Source organism: Trachemys scripta, chromosome 4 (genome assembly GCF_013100865.1).
Source record: "Trachemys scripta elegans isolate TJP31775 chromosome 4, CAS_Tse_1.0, whole genome shotgun sequence".
Classification (NCBI taxonomy): Eukaryota; Metazoa; Chordata; order Testudines; family Emydidae; genus Trachemys; species Trachemys scripta.
Genome location: NC_048301.1, coordinates 48,567,545 through 48,584,602, shown reverse-complemented (window position 1 = coordinate 48,584,602; position 17,058 = coordinate 48,567,545). Strand labels below are relative to the sequence as shown.

The 17,058-nt window shown below is 41.2% G+C and overlaps 1 protein-coding gene across 3 annotated transcripts in view; it reads left to right on the top strand.

Annotated features, from left to right (window-relative positions):
* Nucleotides 1–17,058, top strand: part of ARHGAP5 (Rho GTPase activating protein 5) — an 82,184-nt gene that overhangs the window by 14,520 nt on the left and 50,606 nt on the right. For 2 of the 3 annotated variants that reach the window (XM_034768680.1, XM_034768682.1), the window contains exon 4: nt 13,932–14,079. In XM_034768680.1, coding sequence (XP_034624571.1) covers nt 13,932–14,079 — 148 coding nt within the window. The remainder of the gene's footprint in view (nt 1–13,931; nt 14,080–17,058) is intronic. The other variant, XM_034768681.1, reaches the window with a different exon arrangement.

The following is a 17,058-nucleotide window of genomic DNA, read 5'->3' as shown; positions in this document are numbered from 1 at the left end:
CCATGCCACCTGGCCCAGTCTGCTGGAACATGCTGTGGCCGCGCCTCCTAGCCTGGCCCGCCGGAGCAGGCTGCGGCCGCTTTGCCCAGCCTGCTGGAGTAGCTCCAGCCAGGTCAGAGACATCCTTCCCAGGCCCTCCCCAGATAAGGTGGGAAGGGATGGGATGGGTAGAGTATGGGGGTTCCGGGCTAGGGGTGGGGTCATGTGGGGGGTGGTCACGGGTTACACCCCTGACTCCCAGCTTCTCAAACTCCCTCTCCCCCCCCCCGCCCCCAAAATTTCCCCACCAGTTGCTGTCTCAACCCGTCAGGGTAAGCAGCTGGTGCGCCGGGACACTTTGTTTATTTAGATTTACCTCTGTGCCTGCGGACGCTCGAGGTAAACAAACCATCTCGGCCCACCAGCAGCTTATCCTGATGGCCCGGGAGCCAAAGTTTGCTGATCCCTGAATTATAGGATCGGCTTATGAACGGGTTATAAACAATTTCCATTTTTACTTATCCATCTTGGGCGGGGTGAGGGGGTCAGCTTATAAACGAACCGGCTTATGATCGAGTATATACAGTACTTTCTGAAATATAGTATTCAATATGAAGTCACTGCCAATTTCTTGAGGCTCCCAAACTAACATGAACGAAACCTTCATGTTCATGAAATATCTTCGACAAAGTTGTTACAAAAACACTCACTTGGAAGTTATGCTTTTTAACGAAATTTAGTAACTTTTAAATAATTTTGTAATAAACCTAATTGAGGGGTGTCTGTTACTTTGGGTGCAAACAGTCTTGCTGTGTAGAGTTGAAAATGTCCTTTGCTGTACTGCGTTACTGGCACAAAGTTGCTCTGAAGCTGGCATATATACCTCCAGCAGGATCATCAAAGTCAGGGGTTTTCACACTGGGGGTAGGGGTCATGAGGTTATTACGTGGGGAGTCATGAGCTGTCAGCCTCCACCCCAAACCCCACTTCACCTCCAGCATTTATAATAGTGCTAAATATAAAAAAGTGTTTTTAATTTATTGGGGGGTTGCTGTGTGAAAGGGGTCACAAATACAAAAGTTTGAGAGCCACTGATCTAAGTGCAAGAGGATTCTCTGGCAGAGTGGAAGGTTCAGTTTGGAAGGGTGTAGTCCTTTCTTCTTTTCCTACACCTCTTAGATGTCCTGACTCCTGGGGGAATTCTGCATCACTGCACATGTGCAGATTTCTTTGCTTCCCTGCAGAAAAATGACTTTCTGACAGGGAAGCAAAGGGAAGCCACAAGAGCAATTATACCCTCCCCAGCTGTATGTTTTGGGTGCCCAGGGCAGCCGGCAGAGAAGTAAAATCACTGTGAGGCAGGGGGTAGGACTGGGGAAGATCCGGCTGGTGGTTCCTACCCTGCAGGGGCTCAGCTGCTAGTCCCGGCTAGGCTGGGGAGGAATCTTTGCAAACTTCCTGCCCTCTGCCCGCCCTCCCCCTCCCCCCACTTCTTGCACCCATGGCTCCTCAGCTGCAGGAGGAGGGATCCCTGTACAGGGAGCTGGTCCCTCATCGCCTTAACCCCGTGTATCCAGATCCCCTCATATCCAGTCCCTCCCACTGAGCCGAACCCCCCTGCTCTCAGAACCCCCTTGATGTGCCCCATTCCCCCTGGACCACCACAATGAGCCACCCGCACCTGGATCCCTACCCCAACGAGCCCCAACCAGCTACACCTGGATCCCCACCCCACTGAGCCCCACTCCTCCAGTATCTGGATCCACCACTGAGTCCTGCACACCCAGGCCCCTGTGCTGAGCTCCCGCCCCTCACACTGACCCCCCTGCTGATCCCCAATCATCTTCACCTGAACCCCCCTGCAGAGTCTCATTACTGTTGCACCTAGAACTCCCCCAACAGGCACCTGTGCAGCCAGATGTCCCTTGCACCTGGGTTCCCCACTGAGCTTCCCACACCCAGATTGCCTCACACAGAACCCTCTCAACCCACACCTGGATCCCCCCACACAAAGCCCCTACACACTTGGATCCTGCCTTTCTGAGCCTGCCTGCCCCCACCTGGTGCACCTGGAATGGAGGGACAGGGTCCTGGGGTGTTTCTGGGGCAGGCCCGGTCCTTGTGACATGAGGGTTGGGTGCAGCCTCACCACTGAGTCTGTCACGGGAGGGGGAAGCTGCACAGTGATCTCCCACCTCTGTGCAGCCAGTGGCCTGTGCCCCCCAATGCCATGCTGGAGCTTCCACTTTTATTTGACAAATAAAATTTGCAGAATTTTAAAATATTGTGCGCAGAATTTTAAAATGTTTGGTGCAAATGTTTGGTCAGGAGTAAGACGTAGTCTTTTAGCACTTTGTGAATTTTATAATTGCAGAATGTGACTCTTACACTACATCCACTCTTCACTGAATAGAAAAGATATGTTGCACATACGACAAACATCCAGATTCTCCTAGTACCACCAATATAAAACTGTTGTTGCATTTTTGTTTAGAGGCTTTTAAACTTTTTTCCCCTTCAACCATGAAAGGACTGCTGTTACAGATTACGGTTAGAAGGGTGTATATACAGGCTTCTTAAATTTGTTAATCAGTCTCAATTGTTCAGCTGTAGGAGGTGCTACAGGACAGTTGGCTACCTTTCTCAGCAAGTGACTATTTCATCTATGACATGGTACAATATTATTATTTTTGTTATTAGGCTAGAAATACATTGTGGAATGTACTGTTATGTTTCAGATAGATTTGTGGCCCATGCATTCATAAAACTTTTTGGAAACTTCCGGCTTGATTGCTGTAAATATATAAAGAAAATGAACGTTAAAAAAACAAACAAAAAAACTATGCATGGACTGGTGTCCTCTCCTTCTCTGCTGGTGTCACGAACACCTACCATTCTATAGTGACTGAGAAATTCCAGGTAAGATGCCCTTAGAAGCTTCTGACTACTCAGTTTAAATAGTAGCTGTTGAAACACACTCTCTTTCTTTTCTGGCTAAGGGAGTGAAAGACTTGGTATTTAATTTGGGTCTCTTGTATAGCACTGCAGAGGACTCTTTGCATAGAAGGTTGTGGAAAGTCTTTAGGTTTTTTATCTTCTGTCTGCTATGAAGCAAAGTAGTTATGTACCTGAAGGCAGAATTTTCCAGTACAGATGCCCCCCTACTTACGCAATCGTTCCATTCCAGATAGTCTCTAACCAAGACAATGTATACACACCTTTTCTTTTGTCTAATGTAAAAAGCTTGATATACTATTGGAAGTAAAAGTATTTAAAACAAAATACCCACACAGTAAACAAAATTTATAGAAAATAATTTTTTCTTGTGCTGTGCCAAAAATAAAAATATTTTTCTGTAGAATATACAAATTGGATGAGAGGATAAAAGTATATTACGTCAGCATTTGTGTGGCTGCTGTTTCTCTATTTAGAAATGTCTTTAGCAAAGGAAAATCTTGCTCTAGTTATTTGCCAGTAAGATATTTTTTATATATATATCAGAAAACATTTGAATACAAAAAGCCACATCTACAACTTACCCTGCTGCCATGTAATTGCTTTAAAGTTAGGATTATTGGTGTATAATGTAAGTATTTTGATCTTCTCTAATAGCTGAAACTAGCTATATAGCTGAGTTTTGTTGAGAAAATAAAAGTCCAATAAACTGGTCAGCTTGACGGGCTTTTATATTTAATTCGTGCTAGGAGATGGATGCTTTTTTGCCTAGAATGAAACCAGAACAGCTTGTTTTGATTAAAGGAAGCACTTTTCAGGCCTTACCTTGGTACTGTGTATGTTTGTCCTAATAGAAGAGTCTTTGTAAATTGCTGATGTCTTTGATTAAGATGATCTTGGTCAGCATGTCATGGAACGGTGTAAATAGTTGATGAGTCCAGATTTGTACATGGCTAATGATTATAGATTAAAACTCTATTTTTTTATTTTTTCCATATTTGAGTTACCAGGTTTTTGGTTTCTTTTCTGTCAAGTATTGCCATTGCAGATCCCCACTCTCAAGAGTGCCTACTAGTCACAGAACCATCTGGAAATCACGATGTGGGGCTGGTATATATGCCTTCACATGTGTCTGAAAGGGGCTGTGGCTTCTGTTCTATGTTCATTTCCTATTATTGAAGGGAACAGGTCTCTGAACCATCGTTTCTCTTTAAGTGCTCAGTACTATTTAACATTTCTAACTTAGGAAGAAGTAAAATTATATAAATGTTTTCTTGTTTAGTGCAAGTTTATCATTGCTCCTTTTGTTTGCTCAAATGCAACAACTCTGCATAGAAATCTGGATTCAAGTGATCTCAGATGTTGTATTCGGACAAAGTGTCCAAGAGAAAACAGTACTCCAAATGCTGAAAGTTCTTCAGTTCTTTTGCTAAAGGATTCTGCAGTCAGTGTATTATTGGCTTTGTGGATTAAGTTAAACAGGAGCATTGGCTGGAGCTACTATTAACACAGAGAACCTAGAGTGCTGAGCTTAATAGGACTGTTTACGTTTCTTTCATTCCTGTTGTTTCAGAGACTCTTAAATCCCTCAGGATGCAGGGCTGCTTCAGAGTGAAACAGTCCACAAGATCCAAATATTCTGGCTTTAGACTGAAGGCTGTGTTTAAGTAGTTTTGCAGAAGTCCCATGTCTTCCCTTCTCTCCCCCCCCTGCCCTTCTCCCCTAAACCCTATGTACTCAGATCTGGAGTTGAGTGACTAAGAGCATGTCTACACTCAGGGCCGGCTTTAGAAAGTGCGGGGCCCAATTCGAACATTTTCAGCAGGGCCCCAGCAGGGATGAGTTAAAAAAAAAAAAAAAAAAAATGTAAAAAAACTTCTTTCATTTCTTCCATGTATTTACTTTCCATAACTCTATAAATAATAACAAAATTATATATTGTGTACCTTGCTGGCTGGAGGCAGGGCAGGGGCTGACTGGAGGTAGGGTCTGGCTGGAGGCAGGGCAGGGGATGCGGGGCTGGCTGCAGGCAGGGGGTGTGAGGCTGGCTGCAGGCAGGGCAGGGGTTGCAGCAGGGGCTGGCTGCGGGCAGAGGGTGCGGGGCTGGCTGGAGACGGGCTGGTTGTGGGCAGGGCGAGGGGTGCAGGGCTGGCTGCGGGCAAGGGGTGCGGGGCTGGCTGGAGACAGACTGGCTGCGGGTAGGGTGGGGGTGCAGGGTGCGGGCCGGGGGTGCAGCAGGGACTGGCTGCGGGCTGGGCAGGGGCTCCCCTGCTTCTACCACCCCGGCCCTTTAAATAGCTGCCAGAGCCCTGGGGAAACAGTGGGGCTCCCGTGGCTATTTAAAGGGCCGGGGCGGTAGAAACAATGAGAGCCCTGGACTTTTCAAATAGCCTCCAGAGCCCCACAGCCCTACCCCAGGACTCCAGAAGTGGGGCTCTGGTGGCAATTTAAAGGGCCTGGGGCTCCAGACCCTGCTGGGAGCCCCAGGCCCTTTAAATTGCCCCCTGGGGAAGCTGCGCCGCCCCGGTACGGAGTACCGGCGATGGCAAAGGCGCGGGCCCCTCTTAGGCGCAGGGCCTGAATCAGGAGAATCGGCTGAATCGGCCTAAAGCCGGCCCTGTCTATACTATGCACCTTTTAGCGATGCAGGTGTGCTGCTACAGCTGTGCTGCTCAGAGGTGCACAGGGTAGAAGCTCTCCCGCCATCAAAAAACAAAACAAAAACCCCAACAATGAGCGATGGTAGCTTTGTCGGCGGGTGAGCTCTCCTGCCAACAAAGTGCTGTTCACACCGGTGTTTTTTGTCGGTAAAACTTTTGTCGTTCGGGGTGTTTGGTTTTTCTCACACCCCTCAACGACAAAAGTTTCACCGATGAAAATCCAGTGTAGACAAAGCCTGAGAGAATTCTTAATCCCTTTTTTTTTTTTTTTTTTTTTTTTTTTCTGACTGCCAGAGACAAAGGCAAGAATCTGAGCACGGTCTTTGAGCCCAGTATGAAGAGCCAGTGATAAGAGTTTAGTGTATAGGCGGTAGCATCCATTGGGTTTGGAAGGGTCTTGGAGTCAGAAGGAGTGTGGAATCCTGACTTTCTGAATTCTGGGCCCCTCAAATGTGATTCTTGACAGTCTGCTCTCTTACCTTTGGAGTCCTTTGGATCAGAGTGCTGTGTCCGTTCTAAAAGGGAGCTTGGAGTGACAGTAATTTGTGCTCCATTCTCTTCCGAGCAATGGAAAATTATCCTTTTCTCCCTACAGTCTGACTAATTCATGATCTCTCAGGCCTGTCACATCCTTTCCTGGGACAATGTATGACTCGACTTCAGAGGCTTGAATCCAAAAGGCTCCAGGAATTACCTTGGAAATTAGACCTAACCCCTAGACCCAAGGTATAATTTCAAGATCGGATAGATGTACATGCACTAGTGTTTAATTGAGCTAGTTCACTAAAAATAGTAGTGAGGTGGCAGCAGTGGTGTGGGCTAGCTGCCCGAGTACTTAACTAGATTTCAGATGGGATTGAACTCAGGAGGATAGTCTATGCTGCTGCTTACACTGCCATTTCTGCAGAGGTATTTTTTAGTACACCTCTACCCTGATATAATGCGACACGATATAACATGAATTTGGATATAACGCAGTAAAGCAGTGCTTTGTGGGGCGGGGCTGAGCACTCCGGTGGATCAAAGCAAGTTCGATATAATGCCGTTTCACCTATAACGTGGTAAGATTTTTTTGGCTCCCCAGGACCGCATTATATCGAGGTAGAGGTGTACATGTAGTCTATCTGAATTGGAAATTATACCTATAGCTGCAGTGTAGATGTATCCTTAGTTATATCTGGAATGGGACTGGGGTTCAGTATGAAGTTGTTGGATCTTTGAATTTCTCTGTACCTGGAATTAGCCCCATTTTCAACCACTAGTGTAGCTGCACTGATGTAGACCCTTACTATAGACAGAGTCACAATTTCCAATGGTGAAGCTTACACCTGCTTGAAATTCAGGTAAACTTCACAAGTGCAAACTGAAGTTTTCCTCATCTGTACTAAGGGTTTGCATTGGTGCAGCTACGCTCATTCCTGTAATGGAAATTAACTCCAGACAAGGTCTTTAGATTCTGCTCGTAAATTGTAATACTGACTTCAGAAATAAGATGTTGAAGATGGTTTGTTTTTCTTCACCTGGTTCTTGATCCAGGCACTATTAATCATCTCGAGATGCTCAGTGTATTCCCCTTAGACTTGACACTAGTACCACAGCCTTTTACCTTTATAGGCTAAATACACCATGGTTCATGTAGCAGCAGTCAGCCTGTTCTACAAGGATTCTTGCTAAGAAGTCATAATCAAAGTAGACTAGGAAACCTTCTCTAAAGCTTATTACCTAATATTTGAGAAGAATTGCACTGTAATACATAAATCAAGAAAATCTTTGGTTAAAGACTTAGAAATGTATTAGCTATTATGTTTTTTTATAAAATTATGGTCTTTTTAACTCCAGGCCACGTACAAATAGGTTGGTGATCCTAAGTAAAGTGAGTTTAGGATATAATAGCAATGTGCTCCTTTAGCAGTGTATTTTATAAATGGGGAAAAGTGGTTTTTGCTTTTCTGTGAGCTTTAGAGAACCTATCCTGGTCAAGAAATTGGAGAAGCCGTATTGTGACGGCGCATACACTGGACATGTGGAGGAATTTGGTGGAGATGCGAAGTATGAAAATAAAGAATCTGCACAATTTAACTTTTTAAATTAAGCTATTAAACAGCTATACAGTGAATTTCTTGGAAATGAAAGAGAAGATGACCCAAAAATTACATGATGCATGTCTAGCCTGATTATATATTGACACTTTCCAATAACTGCATGTGTGGGAATGTTGAATAGGATAATTTGGAGACCCTGAGCTAAAGGACAAGCAATGACTTATTTGTCTACAGAAGTTAAAATCGTGGCAAATGGAAAAACACCTAATAGTGCTGCCAGGACCATCATAGATGTTGGAGTTTGACTATCCCTATTAGTTCAACTTTTATGAATCTGCAAGAATTTAATTGTTTTATAATCATGCTTCAGTCTTCACGGCTGAGGATGCTAGGGAGATTCCCAAACCTGAGCCGGCTTTCATAGGTGACAAATCTGAGGAATTGTTACAGATTGAGGTGTCACTAGAGGAGGTTTTGGAATTAATTGATAAACTTAACAGTAACAAGTCACTGGGACCAGATGGCATTCACCCAAGAATTCTGAAAGAAGTCAAATGTGAAATTGTGGAACTACTAACTATGGTTTGTAACCTGTCCTTTAAATCAGCTTCTGTACCCAGTGACTGGAAGATAGTTAATATAACACCAATATTTGAAAAGGACTCTAGAGGCAATTACAGACTGATAAGTCTAACGTCAGTACCCAGCAAATTAGTTGAAACAATAGTAATGAATAAAATTGTCCTACACATAGAAGAACATAAATTGTTGGACAAAAGTCAACATGGTTTCTGTAAAGGGAAATCATGTCTTACTAATCTATTAGAGTTCTTTGAAGAGGTCAACAAACATGTGAACAAGGGGGGATCCAGTGGACATAGTGTACTTAGATTTCCAGAAAGCTCACCAAGGTCCCTCACCAAAGGCTCTTACGTAAATTAAGTTGTCATGGGGTAAGAGGGAAGATCCTTTCATGGATTGAGAACTGGTTAAAAGACAGCGAATAAAGGGTAGGAGTAAATGGTAAATTTTCAGAATGGAGAGGGGTAACTAGTGGTGTTCCCCAAGGGTCAGTCCTAGGACCAGTCCTATTCAACTTATTCATAAATAATCTGGAGAAAGGGGTAAAAAGTGAGGTGGCAAAGTTTGCAGACGATACTAAACTGCTCAAGATAGTTAAGACCAAAGCAGACTGTGAAGAACTTCAAAAAGATTTTACAAAACTAAGTGATTGGTTAACAAAATGGCAAATTAAATTTAATGTGGATAAATGTAAAGTACTGGATAAATTCATGGAGGTTAAGTCCATTAATGGCTATTAGCCAGGATGGGTAAGGAATGGTGTCCCTAGCCTCTGTTTGTCAGAGGGTGGTGATGAACGACAGGAGAGAGATCACTTGATCATTATTTGTTAGGTTCACTCCCTCTCGGGCACCTGGCATTGGCCACTGTTGGTAGACATGATACTGGGCTGGATGAACCTTTGATGTGACCCAGTATGGCCACTCTTATTTTCTTAAGCATATATAACAATTGTCCAAAGGCTAAAAAGTTTGAAAGAGGTTTTTTTTCAGCTGACAGTGAGTTGTGGATGACAATATTTATAAACCAGGCTGCTACAGGAGGATATTCATGCATGTCTGACTCCTCCCACTCAACAAAATCTGTGTAAACCTACTGTAAGTGATGTTGAAGTTAAATTGTAGTAAGCAGAAGGGCAGATCTCTCTTTTGGGCATATGTTTCAGGAAAACATTTACATTCAAATACTTGTTTAAAATGTATTGTTTGTAATTCACTTAAATTTCCCTTTTTTCAATCATGATTAAAACATAATAGAATTATTATTAAATGTTTCTATAAATGTGGCTGAAGATTTTTGCCCTTTTTGAAAATAAATATTAAATGGACCCTGTTGGGATTTAAGGTGGGAAACTGAGTCCACCCAATTTAGGCGTAATGAATTTCTGCCTTTATTTATACAATTTCAGACAGAATACGGATTTATACTGTCTAAACATATATTTATATGGGTATGGGTCCCAATTTACCACATTTCAGGGCACCTGGAAGTTCTCCTATACTCTGTGATGGTTGTCACCTCCTCTGATCCCTCAGTCTGTTCCTTCAGTCCTGTTCCTTCAGTTTCTGGTCTGCTGTTTCTCCAATTTGGGCCTTGTTTACTTCAGTACTTTTATACATTTCCTCATTACATATTTGTTAACCTTTCTCCAATCAGTTTTAAGCACATTAAGCAAGCGTTTTAGGTCATGCACAAGCTTCAATTCACACAACTTTTGCTGTTTAATTTCCATGTCGTCATGGTTCATTGTCATCCTTCCCCTGGATTTTCCCATGAAAAAGGGGCTTCTTATCATTGTAGGTTTGTGTATTTTTTACCCCAGAACTTCCAGCACAACATGATACCTTTGTCCTGTCAATAATAACATCATTTTAAGCAAATCTGTATGAGAGGAGGAGAATTGGCAAATCCACAATCATGCTAGTAAGGCCTTGACTTAAGTGTTACCTTATCTAAATTCATTCACTATTCATAATTATAAATTATTAAAATATAACTCTTAATCTTACCATTTAGCTATTTCATATTTATATTTCAATATAAGTCACAAACAGTATATTGTGTCATTGTACTCCTACCCATGAATCTACTTGGTGGGGGGGACCTTTTAATATCTCCACCAGTTTTTTGTCTTCTGCAGACGTATTTTTCAGGGGACTTTGAGAGAAAAGTCCAAAACCTTACATTTGTGAATACAAGAAAAATGGATTTGATCCCCTCTACTCCTTCAACTTCCCCTCCCCCTTTTGTGTGTGGGTGGGTGGAAAAATTGATGGAGCTGGACCCCCCAAGCCTGGGGAGGAAGGGTGAAAAACCTCAGGAGGAGCAGAGGTACATTGATGAGCAAGAGAAAGATGCAAGGCTGGGAGGTGAATACATTGATAGGCTGGGGGACAGATAGATACGATGCTGGGGACAGCACAGAATTCATTTAAAATTTTGGGATTTGGAGAGAAGTTGGAAGATCCAAATCATTAGGCAGCCAGCGAGAGCTCCTGCAGCAGGGGCCAAAATCACCTTTCTCTACGCATTGAGAGAGCTGGCCACACTGGTTTGCCACACGCATTCAGGGTGGCATGGGAGAGTTCAGAAATGAAAAAATTGTCTTGTACTTTTTGGTGTATTAAAAATTCGGTTTTTGGGCCAGTCCTGATTATTTTGCGGTTTGACTCATGATTTTAGAACTTTTGTGGGTTGGCAAAACTGAGGACTTTTCCTGCAATAGCTCCTTCTGGCTACCAAGGGCTGGCTGTGTACTGCTGAGCACAAAAATGGGGAGCAGGAAAACTTTCCTGTGTACTGAATGCCCCTCTCTCCCACCTCGGAAAAAAAACATTTTACCCAGGCACCATGCAGTAGAGGAGGAAATAGTTCAACTTGCTTGATGAATGCAGAGGGAGGGCAGGGACAAGATGGAATAGACAGGAACAGGCTAAAAACAGGTGGTAAGAGGGCAGGAGGCATGTGCATGTGGATAGGAGTGGGGAAGGGACAGGAGTAGTGCTCATGTGGATAAGAGCTTGGAAGGTGGAGGGGATGGAGCAGGAGTCTGACAGGGGAAATAGGGGCCGATGAAGGCAGGGAGTATCTGTGAAGGGGAAGTGCAGAAGTGTGTTTAACTCCTAGAAAACATTCTCCTCCAGAACTTTGAATTTAATCCAGGGTCTTGGAGTCTCAATAGTCCTCTGCTGTCTTCCAAATAGCTGTGAAACGCACTGGCAAAATGTCTTTTCCCTTTATCGTTTCTATTCTGCATAGAGGCTAACTGCTATCAGTTACTCATTTAACTCAAGTAGTTTGCGTGATCTGTGCTCTGGCTCTCACGGTTCCAACTCTTCTAATGAGCTGTCTGGTAGTCATAATGGTTCCACATGTAATTCCTGTGGGGTTTTTTTTTTCAATAGGCTTTTTAAAAAAATTAGGAAATTGCCTTAAAAATACCTTAAGAGAATATTACAGTTACAAAGTCAAGTACTCAAAAACAAGGACATTTCAGTGTTGAGGTTCACACTGAACCTCACACTGCTGTGCCTCCAGCTTTTAAACTTATTGGCAGTGGGTCAGCTTTCATGTGAGTGCAGCATGGGGTCTTTCTCCTGCAGGAGCTTCAGGATCAGGAAGTACCCACACTGCCAAGTCCTCTCAAAGCCAAACATCCCAAGTCCCTTATGCCTGAACTATAAGTGAAGCATATACTTAGAGGGATCTCTGAGGAAAGGAGTTGATGAGGGTGACCATTGACCCTGAGAAAAACACACTTTTTTTAATCCCTCTTAGCTTTTTGTTCTCTTGCCCTATCCCACTGCCAACAGGCCTCTGGAGTGGCTGTGCACAGAATATGGCACTCGTGCTGGCATGGCTTTGCATCAGTTGCCTCACCTGTCTTGCTCAAATTGCTCTAATGGTAAAGTGCACCAGCACCGCTTCATTTCTTCTTGCCTCCTCAGGGAAAACACCAAGAGAAGAACTTAACACATTTAGCCATCCTCACTGTAGTGTGTGAGTGCTTCACCACCATTAAAGAATTTTAACCCTCATAACACTCATGTGAGGTAGGGAGGGTATGATTCTTGTGTACATTGATCTAATCCAGTCTCCTCAGAAGGAGCAGCCCTGTAGTAGGCAAAGGGGTAATAACTTAAAAATACTCATCTTTGGGGGGAAGCAGTTACTTTTAATAATCTGTTATATGCAACCCAGTTTAGAAGGTAGACATTTCTATTAGTCTGTTTTTTTCCCATTATTGGGGAGGATGCTGCAGTGTTTTATCCTGTGCAACAGATACGTTTTTATTTACTTTCACACCAAGGAAAATACCCTCCTGTAAACACGAGATTGAAGAAACTGTGTGAAGTTTCAGAAGAAATAACATCTAAAGAAATTCTGTCTTTAAATATCCTAATAGGTCCTTGTGTCTTGCAAGATGATGATTTAGTAGGGAGTTTTTTCCTAATAAAAAATCTTGGATTATATGATGTACTCTAAATATTAATTCAGGTGATAATCTTTTGGACATATCAGCAGAACTGTAATTATGGTCAGTAGTTTGAATAACATTTATTAAAAGTTGCTTAACACATTTAAAAGCTTGCTTTTGTAGTTTTTAGATAGCCTCCAACTCACTACTCTTTGACTATTTTCTAAGTGTTGACTGATGATTGCATCTTTGTGTTGACACATACGTGATTCTGATCTTCGTTCAGTTTGACATTTTTGTATGTGTATAACTTGTAAATGAAATGTAATATATTTTATTTCTGGTTGCTAGTTTAATTTCCACATTTAGGTGCTGATTATACAAGTGAAATGGAAAAAATAAGTGGCTATGTAGCTGCAAACAGTCCAGTAGTACTACATTTTTGACAGATAAAATGTTTGATTTCAGGATTATTTTCATCAGTTGTTTAGTAGCCTGGAACATGAATTTCATTATGGAAAGCTCCTGCACATGCTAATAATAAAAGACTTGGACATGAAATTCAGCTATTTTCTCTTTAGTTTTCACCCAGTGTAAACCTTTTAAGCCAAAATCACAAGCCTAATGGCAAAACTTTTAATAAGCCCCAATGAATGGGTCCTAGATGCCAAGCTGATGCTACACTATATTTTTATTTTACATTTGTTGTGGGATATTCTGTGTGTATGTAAGTAAACTAACTAATGTGCAGAATGCAGTATCCTTAATATAAAACATACTGAAGCAACTTGGTTCTCAAAAGATGCAGAAATATTCTTACCTCTTTTGTTGTCAATGTGAATCTTTATTACATCTGTTTTTGTGTATACATAATGATAACTGACTTCTGTAGATTTGTTGTGAAAGATGGCATCATTATAATTTCACTTTAATGGTGTTTCATGTTAACATGTTAATTAGTTTAAATACAGAAGAAAAAGCATCACTGTAACTCTAGACAAATAGTATATTATATTCCTGAGGCTGCATATTTGTTCTTGTGATTATTTTTTTTTTTATTTTTTTTTTGATCATCCTGTTTGCTTTCTGGTGCAGATATGACCAATCATTTCCATTATGTCAGAATGCTTTTTACTTAAAGCACACTATTTTAAATATCTTTTTACTTAAGTTTTGCCATTAAGGAAAACTCACATACTGTAGATGTGATCTTAATTGAAGGTTTGTATTGTGAATGTTTTATTACATTGCTTAATAACAATATTTTTGGAGTAACTGTGGTATGTTTTGTTGTAGCAGAAAAAGAAAACTAAGGCATTCAATCCTCCAACCCGTAGAAACTGGGAAAGTAATTACTTTGGGATGCCCCTACAGGATCTGGTTACACCTGAGAAGCCCATACCACTGTTTGTTGAAAAATGTGTGGAATTTATTGAAGATACAGGTAGGATAGAAGTATTGTTGGAAGAAAGATTTTTACCCTTTTCTTCAGTGAGGAATGTATGTCTTTTCTTTAGTTGTGAAATTGATTTGATAATTTTATTTTGACATACAAGTACATATTTGTACAATTTTAAGGTTTTGTTTACTGTAAGATAAAAATGCATTTCAGGAAGATCGAGTATGTTTAGACCATATGCTTAAAGTGATTGGTTTTATGGGTATTTACACACACAATTTTTAAATATAGCCACTGCAGCTCTTTAAATAAGCGGCTAGCTTCATTTTTAACGTAAGTAGAATTATTTAGAACTTTAACACAATGACACCATGATTGTCACTAATATATTTTACATAATCATATATCTTGATTTTAACGTGAGTGCAATTTGTTCAATAAAATCCTTTCTACCAACTTATATTTTCTTTTTAAATTGACATAATGCTTTTCTTAGTGGTTCTCTTATGATATTTAACATTTTTCAAGTAAAAATTACTGTTCATGCAGTACATTGTGTAGTCCAGTTGAACTCTTTTGAGGATTCTCTAATAGTAAAAAATATTTGAAAACAGTATATGCATGCACACTCTCTAATACAGCATAACACACATTCTTAATCTGTTTTGTATTTTTTTTACACCAGCGAAAGCATCATACTAAGATGTTACTGATTCATGTTGGCCAGCATTCTTACCCACTGTAGCATTTCAGTGATCTCAATGGTTGTAGGGAGACGCAGTATATCTATTGCTAGTAAAATAAAACTGTATATTTTTATCAGTAATACAAATGCTGTTTAGTATGTGCTATTGTAATGTTTCCAAGAGAGCTACTGCAGGTGATATGACCAGTAGTCATTGCCATGGAGAAGTTCCAGCTGTCGTATGTGGCATTGATATGATGTCCATACATTAGATGAACTGATCTGGCATTGACCTTTCGTAGGATCAGAGAATTAAGAAAATGAATAGTCTGTCTCTAACACTTTTCTTTCATGACTTCCCTGCCTAAAGGCAAGAGCTGGTGTTTGACCCTTCCCAACCCCTCCAAAAAAAAAAAGAGAGAGAGAAGGCACTGTATACAGTAGTCTACTTGATAATGGCTTGCAAATGTTACCAGAATATGGCAGATGAATATGTTCATTGGTGGTGAATCCATTGCCCAAATCAAAAATGTTCTCTTAAAAATGGGAATAAAATGTTCTAAGTTAAAATAACTTTTATCAACAGATATTTTGGAAGAATAAATTTAATTTTTAGAAAGTCTACAGATAGGTAATATACAATATTATCTAAATAAACTCTTGCATATTCATAGGTCTTTTAGCTGTCAAATGATAAATTGGACATTTAATTTTGTGAGAGCACTTTCAATTCTCTGAGAAAAGTTAATTTTGAATCCTATATTAACCGGGGAATTTTACAGGCGATTGCTTGTTGAATACCACACATGGAGGCACAGAGCATCTACCAATCACTTAGGATATAAGGTTAGCCGCAAGAAATACTGTCTTGTGCTGTCTTTCTGCATTTTTCAGAGATATTATTGTCGTATCTTTCAAAGACTTTGATTACAGAATTAGCTTTGTCAAATCCTTTTAGGACCCGCATCAAATGCTCAGCAGTCAATTCATCAAAGGTGTGGAGTTTGTCTCCAGCCATCATTGGTATGATGGCCATGGCATCGCTGATGTACACTGTGGATTTTTTGCTTGTGGGTTTTTAGCTCATGGATTCTTTCAGCTTGAGCTCCTACTTGATGCCCTCATTCAGCTTTGTCTGACATGCACATAGTCCTGTTGGGTGATTAAGAACAGTTCCCATTGAAACATCTTTGTCTTGCTAAGGACAGGGCTCTGCGGAAGCAATATCTGGACTGATAGCTACTGTGATTCTTCTTCCCTTGCCAAATTTGGTGGTCTTGGCCATGTCAGCAAACGTTTTGATGACAGTTTTCTTGACTGCGCTGAAGGAGCTAGATATCCCATCAGAATCAAGTGTACTTCTCACCAATCTCTCCATTTGTTCTTCACCAACATCTGCTATTGTCAGTAGAGTCTCTTGTCTATCTGATGTCACATGCAGTCTGGTAGATATGCTGATATTCACCTCTAGATGTGATTCAGGATCAGTGGGTTTGTCAGATTATTAATGACATGGTTGGTAGGAGCTGTTAGATGCTTTACATCCCTCTTCAGTTCAGAGGCAAGGACTTGTTTGTGAACTTTGTCTTAACTACTATTTTTGGGCCACTTCTTTCTCTATTATGAATAGCTTTTGCAAATATATACTATGAAGCTGTGTATTGTCATGCATAACACTAATACTGACCTGTGCATAAGTGACACAGAATTAAAAAGCTAGTCTCTAGAGTATTTCAAAAGCTAGTAGTGCATGCACAGACTATTACAAATTAAAACCTTCTACTAAGGCTATGTCTACACTACCGTGGTAAGTCAACCTACGCTATGCAACTCCAGTTACGTGAATAACATAGCTGCAGTCGACGTACCGTAAGGTCGAGTTACTGCGGAGTCTACACTGCGGGGGGTTGACGGGAGAAAATGTCTTGTCGACTTACCTTACTCTTCTCGTCGGGGGTAGAGTACAGGGGTCAACTGGAGAGTGATCTGCAGTCAATTTGGTGGGTCTTTACTAGTCTTTACTACTGCTATATCGACCGCCGGTGGATCAATCTCAGAGTGTCGATCCCTGCCATAGTGTAGACCTGCCCTAAGAAGACTAGAGGCTGCATTTATGAACAAAAGCTTGCAAATGGAGAAGCATTACGATAGGAATTCACATACATTATATCTACCCGCTATGCTGTTTGAGCCATGAGAACACATGCTCCTGGTGCATAATCTTTAGTTTGAGACTGATATGGTCAGCAGTGTTCAGTTGAAAGTATAGAAAACTGTTATCACTTGTGAAATACTTCAACAATTAAGAATATGCAATGTGAAAATATTTCATGTTAGTA